The 18,157-nt window shown below is 37.4% G+C and overlaps 1 protein-coding gene across 5 annotated transcripts in view; it reads right to left on the minus strand.

Annotated features, from left to right (window-relative positions):
• Positions 1 to 3,685: 3,685 nt before the first annotated feature.
• LOC144636509 (bone morphogenetic protein 2-like) overlaps positions 3,686 to 18,157 on the minus strand; it is a 28,379-nt gene continuing 13,907 nt past the window's right edge. For 4 of the 5 annotated variants that reach the window (XM_078495730.1, XM_078495728.1, XM_078495729.1 and 1 more), the window contains 2 exons: positions 10,370 to 10,402; positions 3,686 to 4,152 (listed from right to left, as the gene is read on the minus strand). In XM_078495730.1, coding sequence (XP_078351856.1) covers positions 3,827 to 4,152; positions 10,370 to 10,402 — 359 coding nt within the window. In that variant the 3' untranslated portion in view covers positions 3,686 to 3,826. The remainder of the gene's footprint in view (positions 4,153 to 10,369; positions 10,403 to 18,157) is intronic. The other variant, XM_078495733.1, reaches the window with a different exon arrangement.

The raw sequence follows: 18,157 nt of genomic DNA on the forward strand, positions 1-18,157 counted from the left end.
CCGAACATCTACCGATCCCAGTGCGTGGACGTGTTTTGCTAAACACGACCTCGTTCCCGATGCTTTTTTCCGTCAAAACTCTGTCATTTCGGGGAAGGTATCGCCATTTACTTATTTTATATGGAGTTTTATTTTCTCACACTGGTTTGAGATTACATTTTTTGGAAAATGTGTCGTTTTTGGTTCTTCGACAAGGCGTGAGAAATTGGTTCGTAAGCGTGAGTTGGCGTGAGATCGAAGTTTTCAACTCGTAGGCGTGAGACTCACGCCCAAGGCATGAGAGTAACAGTTGGCAGGTATAAAACCGGGATAAAATAAACAAAGTATGGCTTGCACTCTGGAAGCAAAAACAGCCTAGGCTAACTTGTCTAGTCGGAAGGAGGGGTTCCCGTGCACATACCCAGGACAACAGAAAGCCCTCACCAAACGGCAGGCGCAAGTAGTCCATAAGCTAGAGGGGTTGTATGGCTCACATAAGGGGAACAAACGAAACTGGTCTGATATTAATCTTTGACTATTAAGCATCATAAAAATGTGCGATAGCAAGGATAGAACGGTAGCTTTCACTGTGTAAATCGAATTTTAAATTTGCCCTCATATTCCTATTTTGTCCGCCATCTTGGATTTTTAAAAAAATCCTTGATTTTTTTATTCATTTTTATTCATTCTTAAATACATATGATTTTTTTCTGGATATTATTTTAGCATTATTTAGGGTTATTAAAGCAAACTACGTCATAGATGTCGTCACAATGTCCGCCATTTTGTTTTTCAACTTGTTTTCCTTTTGCTCTTCAATCATCTGAAATAACAAAATTACCATAAAAGCGTTCTACATCACAATGCTAGATATAAAATACGCTCCTAAAGCTATTTCTAACGTCTTTTTCTACGTTTAGTCAAGTATACTACACCATGAATCACAGTATACCCCAAATCAGATAATATAGCTACGTCAACACATAAGGTTAGACTAGGGCTCAGTAAAGAGATTGTTTAAAAGTCCTCCGTACCTGCTGTCACTTCTGTCAACCCTTCTGGAGCCGGCTTAGATCCAAGACACACAAATTCAACAACGTTAGAAATACTGTCTACTTCCCAGCCGTGGCTGTGAGGGGAGGGAATTACCGGAAGCGGATCAGTGGCTCTTCTCGGCTCCAGATTGCGGCTTGAAAATTTCCTCTTGTAACATGGAGTCGTGGAGATGACTCGCATGGTGCGAGAGCCTCTGGCTTCACTTTCCCGCCTTTTGCGCAGTGAATCTCATAGCACAACACATTCACACTCTGGCACATCTTCCCGTACAGCTGACACACTAATGCCTCCGTGGCTCCGTATACTGTATACTGCCCACTGCTCCCCGATACTCGCCATAGCTTGGACGTACCTTTCGCTGTGTTGGAGAAGCTGGAATGCTCTCCACTTTAATTTCCTTTACCAGAAAAAGCGGAGATGATGATATGATGATATGGGTGCTTATATAGTGCATTTACAAAGCTCATGATCAATGTGCTTCACAATTCGAATCTATGGGATGAGACCGGACATCAGCATATAATAGGGTGTATGTGATAGGGTGTATGCCGATAATAGCTTTCAATTTTAAGAAGCAGTGCTTGTCAATGCCTGGGGCGAGTTGCTTTCCAAGACTGTTAACAACCAGAAAAAGGTCCACTATTCTGGTCTTTGCACCTCTTCCATTCTCTATGAAGCACTTTTCAAGGTGTCAGTTATAGCCATGTATGAGCATTAGGACAAACTGTCATCAGAGTAGATGATGCACGTGCCTGCCGCGTGACGAGCATGGAGATCTAGAGCAAACGATTATCAGCCTCTTCATGATTACACACTAGCTCAGGAACTGATATGTATGACGCTAACACTAGTCGCCAGCACTGATCTTCCGCTGTTACGTACATAATCCGGTTGCCAAGCCTGCTTCGAAATGATGCTTCTGTGTTCTACTGTGACATGAGGAAGTTGACAAATTCAGGCTTGTTTGCAGTGACACTAAGAAGCTTGTTCCATGACTTCACTAAAAAGGCAGGGAGTATGTTCTTATACAGTACAGTAACATAGTCAGAGGTAGACAGGGAAAAGAAAAAATGGTAACTTAACTAAATAGTCTGATAATAACATGATTTATCACTTTATAACTGGGAAGGGAAGAAATACTACTTAATTAAATATTCTGGTAATATAATGATAAATCACTCTATCACTGGGAGAAGAAGAATTTTGTACTTAATTAAATATTCTAATAATATCATGATAAATCACTTTATCACAGGGAAAAGAAGAAATAGTAACTTAATTAAATATTCTGATAACATCATGATAGCATATCTTGATATGAGAAAAACCCATTGCGGAATACCAAAAAATCAACCCCTTAGATCACCAAAGATATATCATGATGATAGCACTATCCCTTAGAAGAGACAAATAAGAAAAAACATGATATATCATAATTGAGAATTAGTCCTGATATAATAATAATACGAAATACTGCACCTCCCTCCAAGTCTCAAACCATGCATGGATGAACGACCATCAAATTGATTTCAAAAATTCAAGAGTTATCGACAAAGGAGACTATCACGCGCGAAAAACTCTCGAGTCATGGCACACTGCCACGACAACTGAAGCGGACAGCAATGCTAGGTCATTACCCCGACAATATTCTATTCTTTTAAAATAGTTTTCTTTATTTATCAAATGCTTTTCCTTGACACCTTATTACGCATTTTTAATGTGTAATTTTTCACACATTTTTACTCTATATATTTATTCATTCGCGCCATTTTTTATCATTCGTTAAAGGCTGTTAACAAAAATGTTTAACCAGAGAACGCTTCAATCTTTACATATTATGAACTCTTCCATTTTTACCACATTTCCTTACCCAAGATGCTCCGCTGGCGCGCTTCGCCAGCAGGAGCTCCGCTAAAAAGCCGAAAATAACCAAAAATGTTTTCGACTGATAAAAATTAAGACAAATTTCGAACGACAATATTGAACAACTTCGCCATTTTTTTTTCAAAATGTATTGTCCGTGACGTAGCTTCCTTCTTAAAAATTCACGGTAAAATTATCTGCTTTGTGACTTGGGTGAAAGACAGCGAACAAGTCACGCGAGTCACGCAATCCAGGGATTATGTCATCCAATTTTATCTTTAGTAGGCGGTTATTTCCCCCACCAATGACGTCATCCATGCAACTTCTAGCATGTTCTTCACGTCTCTGAGTACACTTTCATGGAATGAGCAATAAAATTCATTCCATCAATGACTGTTGCTCCCGGCGAAACAGCATTTCAAAAGAAGCATGATTTTATTCATTATGTTGCAACGCCAGCATAATTATTTGATGAATGACGTAATATCTATATTTTTAATGTATTCTATAGGTAGCTATACTCACTTCAAATTAAACGATTCAAAAACATGAAAAGGCAATGTATTGCATATTAAACTTTTTTCATTTGGTTAATGTTTTATCAGAACGATAACGATTTGGCCGAGTGAGGGTTTGGGTCTGGTCACCGACAAAACGAAAAATAAACCGCTACCAGAGCAAGAACCGCGTGCTCGGTTAATTACATAGGGATGACTCATATGAAACAAATTAAGAAGGGGTCGGACAAAGAATGAAAAATAAACAGATAGTGTTGTTTACATGTGTTTAAGGACGACAACTGTGTCTGTTCCATTTATTTGAACTTCACATCGACTCAGTGCAAATACAGTGCAAGTAGTCGGACATTTTAAACAAACAGTATTACATGGCTATGGATGCAAAACATCTCATCAACATGCTCCTCTGTTCAGCGGCATCCACATTCTTCTACAATCATGTCTTGCCAATCCTTTTTCACAGTTTTACCGTCCTCATCTTGATACATCACATGCAAAGGTTTCATCTTTGTGGGCGCGCAACAGGGGGGTTTCACTTTAGGCTGGTCAGCCCGTTCATTCCAGTGTGCTATGACGACTGCATGGTTTGTGTAGTTGAGATGATTAGGGTGAGGTGGACATTCACCATCGCAGTAATTCGCTTGGTAACCTTTCGGCACAATCATAAAATGATCGTACCCTATTTTGGCGAAGTCGATATATAAAGGAATCTTCCGACAAAGGCCTTTTTCTTTTCCTATTGTGTAGACAAAAATAACCGGATTGAATACTTAAAAACCTGGAAATCCTAAAGAAGTTTAAAAAAAAACCTTCTTAGCAGAGAATTACCACACCGTACATAGGTCATTTTTATAAGTATTATAATTATAATAATAATAATAATAATTATTATTATTATTATTATTGTTATTATTATTATTATTATTATTATTATTATTATTATTATTATTATTATTATTATTATTATTATTACAAGTGAAACCGGTAAAAACAATATATAATTATATATTCCATAGAAAACAGGTAAATTAGTGTGTATCCCTCACAACGAGTCTCTCGTAGCTCAGTTGGTTAGAGCGCCCAACCGGTATCTGGGAAGCCATGGGTTCGATATCCGTCGAAGACTCAGAATTTTTCTTTGTCCCATGCTCGAGTCATGTTGAACACTTCATCTTCATTATTTATTACCGAGCTAAAAATTCACCATCTTTATTATTTACTACAAAACTTGATGAATTCGACATTACTGATCCTAGCAGTATGCAGGACGCGTGTCACTTATCAACCTAGTAAAATGGCCCAGCTCACAACGGGTCTCTCGTAGCTCAGTTGGTTAGAGCGCCCAACCGGTATCTGGGAGGCCATGGGTTCGATTCCCGTCGGGGACTCAGAATTTTTCTTTGTCCCATGCTCGAGTCATGTTGAACACTTCATCTCCATTAATCTGCAGCTTGTTTTCATATGCAAATGCCTACATTGTGCGGTTCCAGGAAATATCCATACCCACCCCAAGGATGGTCATTGGAAATAACTCAATAGCTCAAATTTTTGAAAGAAAGTATGAAGCTAAACTGGAAATTACAGGGGGTGGGAGGGTCCAAACCAAAGAACCATCTTTTTTTCGGGGGGGAGGGGGGTGGTGGACATTTTTTGGAACCACACATTTTAATTAAACTGCCATTACACTATTGAAGGCACTTTAGCCTGTGCTGCAAAAAAACTTGACATCTTAACTTAACCTGGAGTAAAATTTATGGTCTGCGATAATAATTATGTAAATTCTCTGTTATTTCATTATCTTTACATGTTTTTTTATTGAAACAAAATGTTTTTGTCTTGAACCCCAGAATGGTTTTAAAATTTACATGTAATTAAGTGTCAGTATTCACATGTAGCCTTATTGGGCTCTGGGATGTTCATATTATATAAATATCTATAAATGTCACTAAAGTATATTTAGGTTTAAACTGTAAACATGTGGGAATCAATCACATGACAATTTTATTACATAAACACAATGTGTATTTCTGAGTTTATTTTCACTAACAGGAATGCCCTTGCAAAGTCTTCAAGTCACCTGTAAATAGAAACAAAACAAACAAAAACTATTTATTTTGATGGAACTGCTATTTTTCCAGCATGCAGACTGTGTATATTAAAATCAAATGGCTGTTTTTAGTGTTTCAAAAGAATAAAAATGGCTGCTTTTATGTTGGGCTAGTGGGTCCAATAATTTTTTCCACTTGCTAGATAGCCAAATTACATTTATGGATTTTTATTTTTTGTTGTTGTTGTTTCCAAAGAAACATGGGACTTTGGAAAAGCTTATAATTTATGGTTTCACCTTGCCCAGTCTACCTGCTATCAGGCAAGGAAAGAAATTAATTTTCTTTGCACCCTTTCTTTCAAAATCATTGCAGAAAACTGTCAGATTATTTTATGTTTAAAAATGTTTTGGACCCTAAAGCTGAATTTTTGTAATCGGTTCATTTTAAACATTACGTGACAGAAATCTATACAGTGGAACCCCGTTAATACGGCCACCAACGGGCCATGGAAATTTGGCCGTATTAACGGGGTGGTCGTATTAACGGGATAGGGTCAAATTTCATGACTAGTCTAATCCCGGGGTCTACTTCAAGTGACGTAACAATTGCACTTCTAAGCAACTGTTCTTTAATAAACATCCCGACTGCAGATTTACAGTTATCAAAAACTAATGAAGATTCAATCAGCACATATACAATATGATGGAAAAATGGACATAGAAGGATATAAAAATGGGTATTTGGTTCGAATGGCCGTATTAACAGGGTAAAATTATAAAGGATTATACAGGTTGGGATTTCAGAATGTGGCCGTTGGCCGTATTAACGGGGTGGCCGCATTAACGGGGTTTTATTATAAGAAAATGTATGGGCATTTCGCCAGGACAAAAAAAAGTGACCGTAATAACAAGGTTGCAGTATTAACGAGGTGGCCGTAAGGTGGGGTTCCACTGTATTTGGTTTTCTTGTAGAGCACCTTGTCAACAATAACTAAGCTGGAGTTTATCTAAATCAAATTTACAGCTACTACTTGGCTAATTCCCACATTAGTTAAAAAAAAACTTGGATCTTGACAAAGTACGTGCCAACAAGTCATAAGAGCCATTCCACTAAACAGAAATAGCACATTGGTTAGCCTAAATAGCTCTTTGGTCCAGTTAGCCCGAGTATAGTTAGCTGAGGTGGCTTGAGGTTAGGCTATTTATTGGAGTTAAGAATTTCTAACTTGTATGGCACTTATGTGTTATGAAACATGCAAGCCATGCGAGCCATTCCAGTTAGCCTACATAACATCCCGGTTAGCCTACATGGTACTCCAGTTAGCCTTAAAAGCACTTTGGTTGCCAAACCGGTACATTACGTTGCTTGCAGTTAGCTTAATATTGGGATTAGGGGTCTCTGGCTTGCTTAAGTTTCAGGCCACACAAATGTTTACATTTGATACTTTGATGCTCTTGAAGGTCATCCAACAACTGAAACTACATGCCTCAAAAAATGTCAAAGAAATTTGTTATAAAGTAGACAAATGTCTGGTCAAAACCCAGATCTTAAATGCCCCAGGAGAGACGGAAAGGAATTGCTGGCTGTCGCATATAACTATGTGTAAAACTAAGAGATCAATAACTACCTGATTTTATTATTATCCATAGTTTAACTCAACAGTAATCCAGGATTTCGTCAGTTCTGAATTCTGTAAATCCTGTCAAAACATTACGCATTCTATTAATCCCAAAAAATTACCTGTAGACCGCAAAATGGAAAAGAAACGTAAATCTATGTCTACCGATACAATAAACATCATGGGAAGATACAAATTTTAAGTTAATCACTGTTTAATTGAATCCTAGATTAGCTACCAGGTTGACTGCAAGTATTCTCTAGTCTAACGTTAAAGAAAATCAGAGATCACACTAAGCAGAAATGTTTCTTCCAATTTCAAAGGTATTACATGAAAGGTGTTACAGTAATTTCAAATTTCCCTGACGTAGTATTTCTTTGCGGCCTGAAATGGCCACTTGGTCACATATTTCGAGGAACATTTCCTCACGTATAAAAAATGAAAGGATGCAATTCTTATTAATTTGAAGCACAGTAGCTTAAAATTCAGATGACAAACATAAATTCCTCGACGAAATGACTGCCATTACTATCGCCTTGCTCTCACTATCTATTTTTTTACCGCCGAGTTCGGCTTTAATTCCAGTAAGCTAAGTTGATAAACATGACAAACGCCGAAGACATGAGCTTTAACCAGTCTTGAAAATAAAATCATTGTAAAATAAGAAAAGCTTACCTCAGGTCCCTGTAAGTTTCTGTTTTCCACGTTTTCGCACGTTTCTACTCATTCCATATTCTTCTTTATCGGGAGTACAAAAAAAGAAGGTATAACCTACGTTTGGAGGCTGGTTATGATCGCGTCAAGAAGGAAAATCATCAACAAAACTATCCTATATAACTCAAAATCACTCCATTAGATTCCCTTTTCTTGACGCCATGGTCGCCATTTTGAAAATTCTTTTAAAAGATCCTAAGAGAGAGATTCTAGTAAAGTTTTCAAGCGAATTTAAAAATGTGGTCCGTTCTGGTCACGTGACCAATGATGTCATAAAAATGAAAGTAATAAAAATGTACTTAGCATATAAGTATCTACCAACATGCAATTTATTTTTTCTTCACATTTAATGCAACGCCAGATACGCACTTGTACCCTGACTCCAACTTTTGAAAATTGTACATAGCTCCCTTAATATTTATACTCACCATTGTGCTTCAAACTCTGACTCGTCCCCAGTCGTCTTTTGAGTCGGTCTTGAGTCGACTGCTCAACACGGAGGGAATCATGGGAAGGAATCATCCTTCGCGTCTTGCAATTTTCGCACAAGAGACGACTGGGGACGAGTCAACTTCAAACTGCAATGGCTGCATTTTCAGTTACAAAATATTTTTGTCATAGTGAGCAAAAACGAACTTCTGAGCAAAGTCACGTGACTAATGACGTCTTCGCCCTACGTCTTATAGAAGAAGTGGTTTTTGTTAAGAGTTATTTCTATACGACGTAGTACTCCTGCTGGCTTCAAACAGACCAAGTTATTTGGCATTGACGATTTTTCAGTTGCAAATGATTTTGGAAAGGTTTTTATTATAATTATATATTGTTTTTATATTTATTATTATTATTATCAATATACGCGTCCTGCCTCTAAAACAGGAGCTCTGTGGGCCTAAAAAACATTATTTCGGTCAATCAGCTCATTCAGCTGATTGGTTCACGGTTGATCATTTGACGAATCTAACGCATTTTTGTACAGTTTCTCTCGACTTCTCGTCGAATGAATGTCGTTCGAAAAGAAAAAATCAAATTTAACTAGAAAAAATGTGGCCAAAAAAATTCGGATTTAAACTTAGAGGCTAGGGTCAAAAGCACAGGCCATTGATACAAAAAGAGCAACTTAAGCCTCTTATACCTTTGTTTTTGGCTATATTTTATATTTTTGAAACTTTCAAAGATTCAAGATGTGTCTATAAGTTTTTCTTTCAGGTTCATCAACTTCCATTTCATATAGAAAAAAAAAAGATTACAAACAATATTACAATAACGTTTTGAAAAAAGTTTGGTGATTGAAAGAACAAAGTATTCCAAAACGCATTTTAAAGACAATACAGATTTCAAAGAACCTACAACAACTGAAGCACAGTGCAAGGAAAAGCACAACACGCAAGAGAAAGAATTGTCTACTTCTCATGCCTTCAAGGAGAAATATTACTCAAACTGAAAGGAACGACTGGATGTAATATGACTGAGTTAGGTAAAAAAAATGATTTTTCTCAATCACACGTGTATTTTTTAATTCAACTTTACAGACCATGTTCAGTAAATACCAGGTTGATGTATTCTGATTTAAATCTAATTTTTTTAAAGCAAACATGACTGAGTATTATTCAAAAAAATTGTGAAAAAGGTAAACGATTTAAATAGCTGTATTTTACTTTAAATAATTGAAAGACTTACATCATCTTGCTTCTTTTCTTTTTGGTGGGAATTAATTAAATTCGACATAAATATTGCTGAACTTAAAGTAAAGACAAGCAGTAGGTGTGCATATCTTAGAATTTTTCTCTCGCTATACAGCTGTTTCGAGAAACGTTGTCGGAAAAAAGCAAAACTGCACAAGCAAATCCCTAAAGGTAGTATGGGTAGACGTATTGAGCTACTGCACGTGTTGAATACTAATGAGATATAACAGCAATTTTCAGACATGTAGAAACAAGGTACGTTTGGACCCTCTGAAGTTCAGAAGAATTTTTCCTCACTCAAAGACATGCGACAGTAAATGTAAAGCTACAGATATAGGCCTCCTGAGAAGAAAAACAAATTCTCCACGTGCAAAAATACAAACTTGTAAATTTCCTCGAGGCCAATATGCAAAATTCCAGTGAATACCCAGACCACCTTTCGGTCTTGTCGCGTGCACTTTGATGGGTTTTTTTTTCGACAACCTTTCTCGAAATAGCTGTATACAAAGAAAAACCATTCGGTCGACGGTCGAATTCAACTCTTAACTCCGTATGTCTAGGATTGACCCAAGAGTTTTAATAACTTTTTTGTAAAACAATTATCTTGTAACTCTTGTTGTAGTTTAGTCCTTAAAGCCTCAACATCTACACCTGGCTCACTAGATTTAAATTTCGATCTAAGTTCATTTTTTAACGAATGATATTGCTTCAGTTCACGTAGAATTAATTTAAACTCTGCGTCAGTCACTGAATTATCGTCTAAAGCCTTTGAGATAAGTTCAATTATCGAATCACGTTCTGCGTAGGCGAAAAAGATAGCCATTTCATGTTTCAAAATCTTTTTATTAAGAATTTTACTACTGATAATAAACACAGATGATGATACTATACCTGCTAATTTTTTAACAATTGCTAAAAGAGTCGCTGTGGAGACAAAAAGAAGACAGTAAAAAGCCAATCAGACAATGTAACACCTCATATATAACTATGGGTAGTTGACACTAAAAGTGCCCCCGGTCTTTTTATCTTATCGGATTTGAATAAAATGGAAACTTGTTTGTGTTTATTTTTGAGGGTTGGAAATGTGCGCGAAACTGTAGCTTGCGGTTTAGTGTCACGAGCCGTTGAGTGGCTATCGCATCTGGGTAGTGGGTGAGGCATTGATGGGCAGTGAGAAGTCGAAGATAGCTCAATTTTATTGTAAACTATTTATTTCTCTTTCAATTTTAAAATACTAAACTGTAACAATTTTTTTAACGTGGCAGTCGAGTTTTTGAGCTTTTGCAAGGTAAGGATATTTGTTTGGATTTTGTTGCCATTGAAATAGATTACAAAGCTTGCTACTGTAGAGCAAGTTGGTTACGATTGCTGGATCGAAAGACTCAGTCCAAGTCTCACACACAAGAGCGACTGCAAAAGCTAAAAAACTCGACTGCCTTACCGTATACCTTCAGGGGTGTCTCACTTCAAAACACTGTAGCGCGTCCGGGTTGAATTGTAGTTACATAAAACCCTACATTAAATTAAAGCTCATAGAACTGGCTATCTAAATATTTCATCCTTTTGTGATAAAATAAATTGTTGATTTTTTTTACGAGGTCTAAATACGAAAGTCGGAATCGGCTATTGAAAGCTTTAACTTACAACGAATTTTAAAATTCGCTAATTTGATTTGTTCGAGGGTTTCCGCTCCCAAAGTGCTAAAAAACGTGCCGGCGTTTTGTCGTATTCGATGACAGTGAAAAGTTTCAGAGCATTTTCGAAGAAGGGCTAAAAAACATGGATTGATCGTACAGAAAAGCCTCTCAACGCAAAAGTTTTTTATAAATAAAACAATCGCCGGTTTTGTTGCTGACATATTTAAGTAATTCCTCTGAAAATTTGAAGTTAATTGAACAAAATCCCTTGGAGTTTTAGCTATCATGCGAAAAATATAATTCGAGAAAATAGCGTTTAGAAAAATCTATCGCTTCGAAAACAAACACCTCCCACAAACTGCCCGCAAAGACGTTCTCAGATGACCGGGCCAATCAGTGCTTGGTTTGTTTTTGTCCGGTCACACAAAAGCCTCGAATTTCTACTAGAACATGCTACTAGAAGTGCAGCGACCGAATACAAAGCCCTGACAAGTATCGCTTTGGCTTTGGGTGTTTATTCCACGACCGACAAAAGCTTTGATTGTTGTGTGATAATTACATGCGAGTCTACCGATGTCACGTAGGCTCTTCGGTTGACACATTCTAATTAGCTTTATAACACTTAGCGGACTAAGGGCCTGTTTATATGGAGGAGAGTTGTCCCTGGTAGGAGGGTTGCCCTCTCCCCCGAGCCATCTTTTGCCGTTCGTTTAGATGAGAAAGTTGTTCCTGTTGACCGAGCCAAAAATTGGCCCTCTCGGTTCAAAAAACTGACGAGAGTTGTTTTGAAACATCTATTATGGCTGCTTTTTCTAAAATCAGGAACGCTGAATCGTCGACAAAGACCATTTTTTTGGACTAATTTACCGCCGACTTCGATTTCAATTTATCTGCAGTTTTGTTTTTGCTGATTTTAGCTTTTGCGCATGCTCCGTATGTGTCAACTTGTCCCTGGTAAGCGAGGCAAAAATAACCAAACTGTTTATATGGAAAAATGTTGACTCGCTCCCCAGGGTCACCCTACCTTCAAAGCGAGTAACCCTCCACCCAGGGTCACCCTGCCCCCCCGAGCCAACTTGGCAATTTCTCATGTAAACGGTTCGCAGCTATTTATAAAGAAACATATGAAAAGCTCTTTCGCCTGGGGTGGCTCGGTATGGAGGGTAACCCTCCTTCCAGGGACAACTCTCCTCCATATAAACAGGCCCTAAGGGCCTGTTTACATGGGGTGACCCTGGGGAGCGAGTCAACATTTTTCCATATAAACAGTTTGGTTATTTTTGCCTCGCTTACCAGGGACAAGTTGACACACACGGAGCATGCGCAAATGCTGCAATCGGCCAAAACAACATCGAAGTCGGCGGTAAATTTGTCCAAAATGGTCTTCGTCGATGTTTCAGCGTTCCTGATTTTAGAAAAGGCCGCCATAATAACTATTTCCAAATAACTCTCGCCAGTCTTTTGAACCGACAGGGCCAAGTTTTGGCTCGGTCAACAGGGACAACTCCGACAACGTTTCTCATATAAACGCGCGGCAAAAGATGGCTCTGAGGAGAGGGTAACCCTCCTACCAGGGACAACTCTCCTTCATATAAACAGGCCCTAAGAAGTAAGGTTGAAAGAATACGTTTTTGTCGGTAACTCGCGTGCGTTTCAAGTTTTTTTAAATAATTTTTTGGTTTATCGGATATAAACTAAAAATCTTTCATCCGGCTTGAAAATTTTGGAATACATCTCGCCAAAATATGATCCACAACATGTAGCTACATGTGCGACGTGAGAGTTCTGGAGTTGCGAGGACTGCTTGAACGTCATCATTACCCAAAACCCATAGCAGGCAAGTACTATTGTTACGTCATCATTATCCGAGAACACCTTGCGGGCAAGCGCTATTTCTACGTCATCATTACCCGAGACTATTTGCAGGCAAACCCTATTGTTACGTCATCATTACCCGAGACCACCTTGCGCGCTTCGCAGTCTGACGATGTTTCGCAGTCTGGCGATGCTTCACAGTCTAACGACTCTCAAGAGTAATTTAAACTTTTGGTTAAATCACTTTTTAGGCGAGGACGTAGTCTCCAGCCCTATGTTGCAAAGCGGATCGCGGATTAGTGTTACGACGGGCGATGTGACTATGAACCAAACCGAAGGGGATTGGTAACTAAGAACATGGGAAAGGCAACGTGAGATTGTGTTTGAGATTTGTTTGCATCCGCCATCTTGTGAGAATTTTCGCAGCCAGAAGCCTTGACTCGAAGTAAGATTAGTAGCTGATATTTTTGCGTTCACTTGCAAACATATTGAGATATCATAGTACACAAAAACCTTTGGAACTAAATTGTGGTTCACAAGTTGGTCTCATGGTGCCTTTTAAGACTGAAGTTGAACTGAATATAAGGCATTGAAAGCACAGAATTGAAATATTTGTGATCTAAACTACTGGCGACATTGTAACCTGAGCTTTAACTGAAGACGAGAAGTGCAGAAAAACTATAATGCCATAACTGCTGAGACTATAAAAGATAAAAAGGTGAGCTATCTAAAGTTTATATTTGCTTGTACTGTATTGAATGCCGTATTGGTGAATATCATAAATGTCAAAATATTTATGGAATCAAAATAACAATTTTTAAAGTTAAATATCTGCCCGGATGTTGTTATTGCTGGAACTTATAGATCACCAAGAGCTTCATTCCATTCTGTCAACAGAACGTTTTCATAAACTACTAGGTAATTTTAATTAACAATTGGTTCATGCTTAGCGTGCGTATATCGAGCCTGCACGCGGGAAGTTTGGAGAGCACAAAGGAAGCGCAAGAGTTGCTCGAGGCGATAGCAGAGAGCAACTCTAGCTTCTTGAGTGCTCTCCAAACTTCGCAAGTGCATCCATAACTCAATATACGCACAGCTAAAAGCATGAACCAATTCTTGTATAACAGAACGACTACAAGTTGGTTGAAAACAGCAAATTTGTCGAGTTTTGAAACACAGGAAATACAGCAATAGGCCTTCCCTAAAACCACAAAAATGTTATAGTTAACTAAACTCTTTATCTCTTTCACCTTTTCTTTCATTAAAACGAGCTTTTACTTTTTCTCTGTCAACTTTTGGAAAGTTAGCTGCAACTACACCAATAGCAGTATTGTCAACAAAAGATTCTTGCTGAGAAGTATACGTTACAGTTTCACCGTCTTATTCTCTATTTTGTCCATCATCTTAAAATGAATAATCTGGATCATATTGACCTTCATTATAATCATAATTGTAATTTTCACGATCTTCTATTAAAAGAGTTACTTCTGACATTTTCTGTCAGAAAATCAAAAAATATTTTATAATCTATATCAAAATGGAACTTGCAAAAAATAAAAATCCAGATTATTCGAAAAAAAACAAGTAATGCTCTAAAAGATGAAAAGAACTGTTCACAGAGTTACATTTAATCCAAATAGTGCAAAACCTAGAGAAACATTGATTATACTCCCTGATTATACTCGATGACTGCGCTGCAAGTAAAGATGTGAAGCAAAACAAAATTTTACAAATACTGATTATGCATTAAAATTGTACAATCAAATGCATCCTGATAAGATTAGTTTAAAAGAACCGGCGTTTAGTGATTATTATAAACCTAGTAAGAATCAAAAAAGGGGAAATTAATTTCTGTTGGAACAAGTGCTTTGTTGGTTGGATATGGAATAAGTAGATTTCTTTAATAAACTGAATGTCCAACAAAAATGAGACTAGCGGCCTTCTGCCTAGAAACTATGTTAAAAAACTTGTGAATGCATATTATTGTCCAAACGGATTTCTTAAAGGAATGGCTGCAATTAAAAAATTATCTAAATTTACTGGTGTAAGTGAAAGTCTAGTTAAAAATTGGTTAATAAAACAAGCAATCTGGCAAATTTATTTGCTTAGACTACAATACATTCCAAGACCAACTTTTGATATTCAATCAGTAAATTCTGTTCGTCAAGCAGATTTGTTATTTCTTCCTCGTGATAAGGTTGGACAAAAGACTTATAAATATGCATTGACTGTAGTTGATGTTGCAAGCAGATTTAAAGCTGCAGAGTCACTTACTAGTAAAGAAAGTAATGAAGTTTCAAAGGCTTTTAAAAATATTTATAAGGGACCATTAAAGTTTCCAAATTGAATTCAAGTTGATCCGGGAAAAGAATTTATGGGAAGAGTGAATAAATTGATGAATGATAAAGATGCGAGAATAAGAAGAGGAAATGTAAATGTTGTGGTTTAAATTTATCTTTGGTTTAAAATTTTTCAAACCAGTTTGATTTTTAGTTTTCATTGTCTTAAATTCATTATCATAATCTTAAACAAAGGGAAATAAAAATCAAACTGGTTTGAAAAATTTTAAACCAAGGAAAAATTTGAACCACAACATAAATATTCATAGAGACCAGGGAATCGTTGAAAGATTTAACCGAACTTTGGGTGAAAAATTATTTCTTTGTCAGTACAGTGAAGAAATAAATGCTAAGTACCAGTAATCACATGATTTCGAGTGCAATTTAGAATAAATAAGCACGAGTAAATTTTTCAAAGGCTAACAAAATTGCACGAGCCCGCAGGGCAAGTGCAATTTGTAGCCTTTGAAAAATTTACAAGTGCTTATTTATTCCAAATTGCACGAGAAAAATCATGTGATTACTTGTTAATAATATACAAGCGACAATTTCGGTCACGCTTTGATAATTTTCGTGACAACTTCAGAGTAGCGCCTGGCTAAAAATTTTGACGTGTGAATTCATGCGTAAATATAGATTACTTCATAGAAAGTGCGACGTACGGATTTTTATTCACGAGTTGCAAAACTTTGGAAAAACGAACGAGTGAGCGAAGCGAACGAGTGAGTTTTCCAAAGTTTTGCAACGAGTGAATAAAAATCCGTACAAAGCACTTTCTATGCTGTAATTTGTTTATTATATATATAACGAGAATTCAAGCATTGTAAAGTTTACGCGATTTTTCATGTTAAGTAATACATAAACCTTTGACATATTACAGTTTGACCTAGCGGGAAGAAAAACAAAGCAGGCAAATGCACATCGCTTTTCAAGCGAAACCACTTTTAATCAAATAAGAAAAATTACTGCCGACAAAATCTTCTGCAAAAACTTTATTTAATTAAACACATTGCGTTACTTTTTGAAAGCAAAAGTTTTGGTATCGCATCGAGGAAGCGTCGCCACAAGCGAATCAACTAAACACGCAGGCGAATTTTGAACAAAATTGCGATATTACACACAAGGAGTCGGTTAATTAGGCAATAATTGCGACGCAAATCCACAATTAAAAAATGCAATCTACTTTACCATGGTGTTCCCGAGGGTGCTAGTGCTTGAATATTCTTAGAACGTCCGCGGATGTGTTGTAAGTTTTGAAGAAATTCTTGTCTTCGCTTTCACTTATCGACACTTCGCTTGTCTTCGCTCCGCCTTTGAAGAATGATTTTTATCGTTATAATCTCATTACTGTATTCTTTCGGTTTTGCTTAGCGAGTTCCTGTTTGCTTGCCTTTCCATAAAGTACTCTAAAGACAAAGTTTTTTAAAGGAACAAACCGTGTAGCCATATTTTCAAAGCATAAACTGCCGTAGGGAACAAACTTGCCGCTCGCTGTTTGCTCAACCTCGTTGGAAACCATTTGAGTTCTCGTGCTTTGATTGGTTGGGTCGTTCCACTCTAGATGCTGATTGGTTATATTTTTCACATGTGAAGAAAGCTATACGCGAAGCTGATTGGACGTATCGCTTTTCTCACATGTGAAATATAGCAAATATAGAAATCTATTTGGGAGATTTATTGCCCAAAATTCTCGCTATATATGTGATAAATATTCATTCACCCTCTGGAAGTGCTGCATGAAAAGTTTTCAGAACAGTCTTTTGACTCTTTTCGCCGTTGAATTTGAAGAACGTGAAGGACAAAGCAAGGAAAAAATTCCTAAGGTTCTGCTGCTGTTCTTGGCTGAGAGGTATTTTTTTGGTACGTTTTATCCGTGCTGTGTTTGTGTTCGCCCGAACAGAAATCAACCTCAGTTCAACACATGTTGCTCTAGCTGACAAATTAGTCAAACTAGAATACCGAACTGAAATACTGAACTATAAAAATCTACCGAACGGATTTTCTTAGTACAGATGAGCACTCTGCTACAACTCCGTATTGCTACCTGATTTCACTGGACATTTTACAGGTTAGATTTGCCTCTTACAGTTGTAAAACTATCTTTTGTGCCTTTTGTTGTTGAGCGAGCTTTTAAATAAACAAGCTTCGGCTATTATTAAACAATCATGAAATGAAATGCTTGCTCCTTCTGTGTTCAAAACTAGGTAACCGGTTCCTTGGAAGTCTGGTCAGTACTTCTTCGCGTTTCGCTTCAGAGAAGTGAAGCAATGTTTCGGCGAGAATTTTAATTTACTATCGGCCGTCGGCCGTGAGCTTATTAATCGGGCGTGGCCGATTTATAGTTTACCCTTTGGTCGTCCTAGAGCATAGTCTCCTGGCGCGGCCAAAAAGACGGGGATAGCTTGGGGTTGCTACAAAACCGCTACGGGTGACGCATACCGCAATGGTTTTCATTTTAGTTTTGACAGGAAATCGTTGCAGGCACACTTGGTCGACTTTTGGGTTAATGTGTAATCAGGTTGTGTTTTTTTGCTTCGGCGGAAGGACAGAGAAAAAAGCTTACGGGGCAAAGTACAGTATGGCGCCCAGTTCTCGGCCACTTTTGACGTAAACTTGTATTTCTTACCTCAGAAGAACCGCAGGAACTTGAAATTTCTCCCAGAGCTAGCTACATTATTCAGCTTTTTGGTGTAAAGCTATCGACCGGTCAAAAATTAATTTGCCCGAGCAATAATAAAAATAAAAGCTCCATTTGTGGGTCCAGTTCTCGGCCACCTTGGCCCAGTTCTCGGCCACTAAAAAGCTTGTGCGTAATTATCTGTAAAAAAAATGCTCAATTAATTTTCACAGTCATAAAATCACTCTGTAAACCTATTTATGTTATATCG

This window comes from Oculina patagonica, chromosome 13 (genome assembly GCF_052425735.1).
Source record: "Oculina patagonica isolate OP01 chromosome 13, crgOcupat, whole genome shotgun sequence".
NCBI lineage: Eukaryota > Metazoa > Cnidaria > Anthozoa > Scleractinia > Oculinidae > Oculina > Oculina patagonica.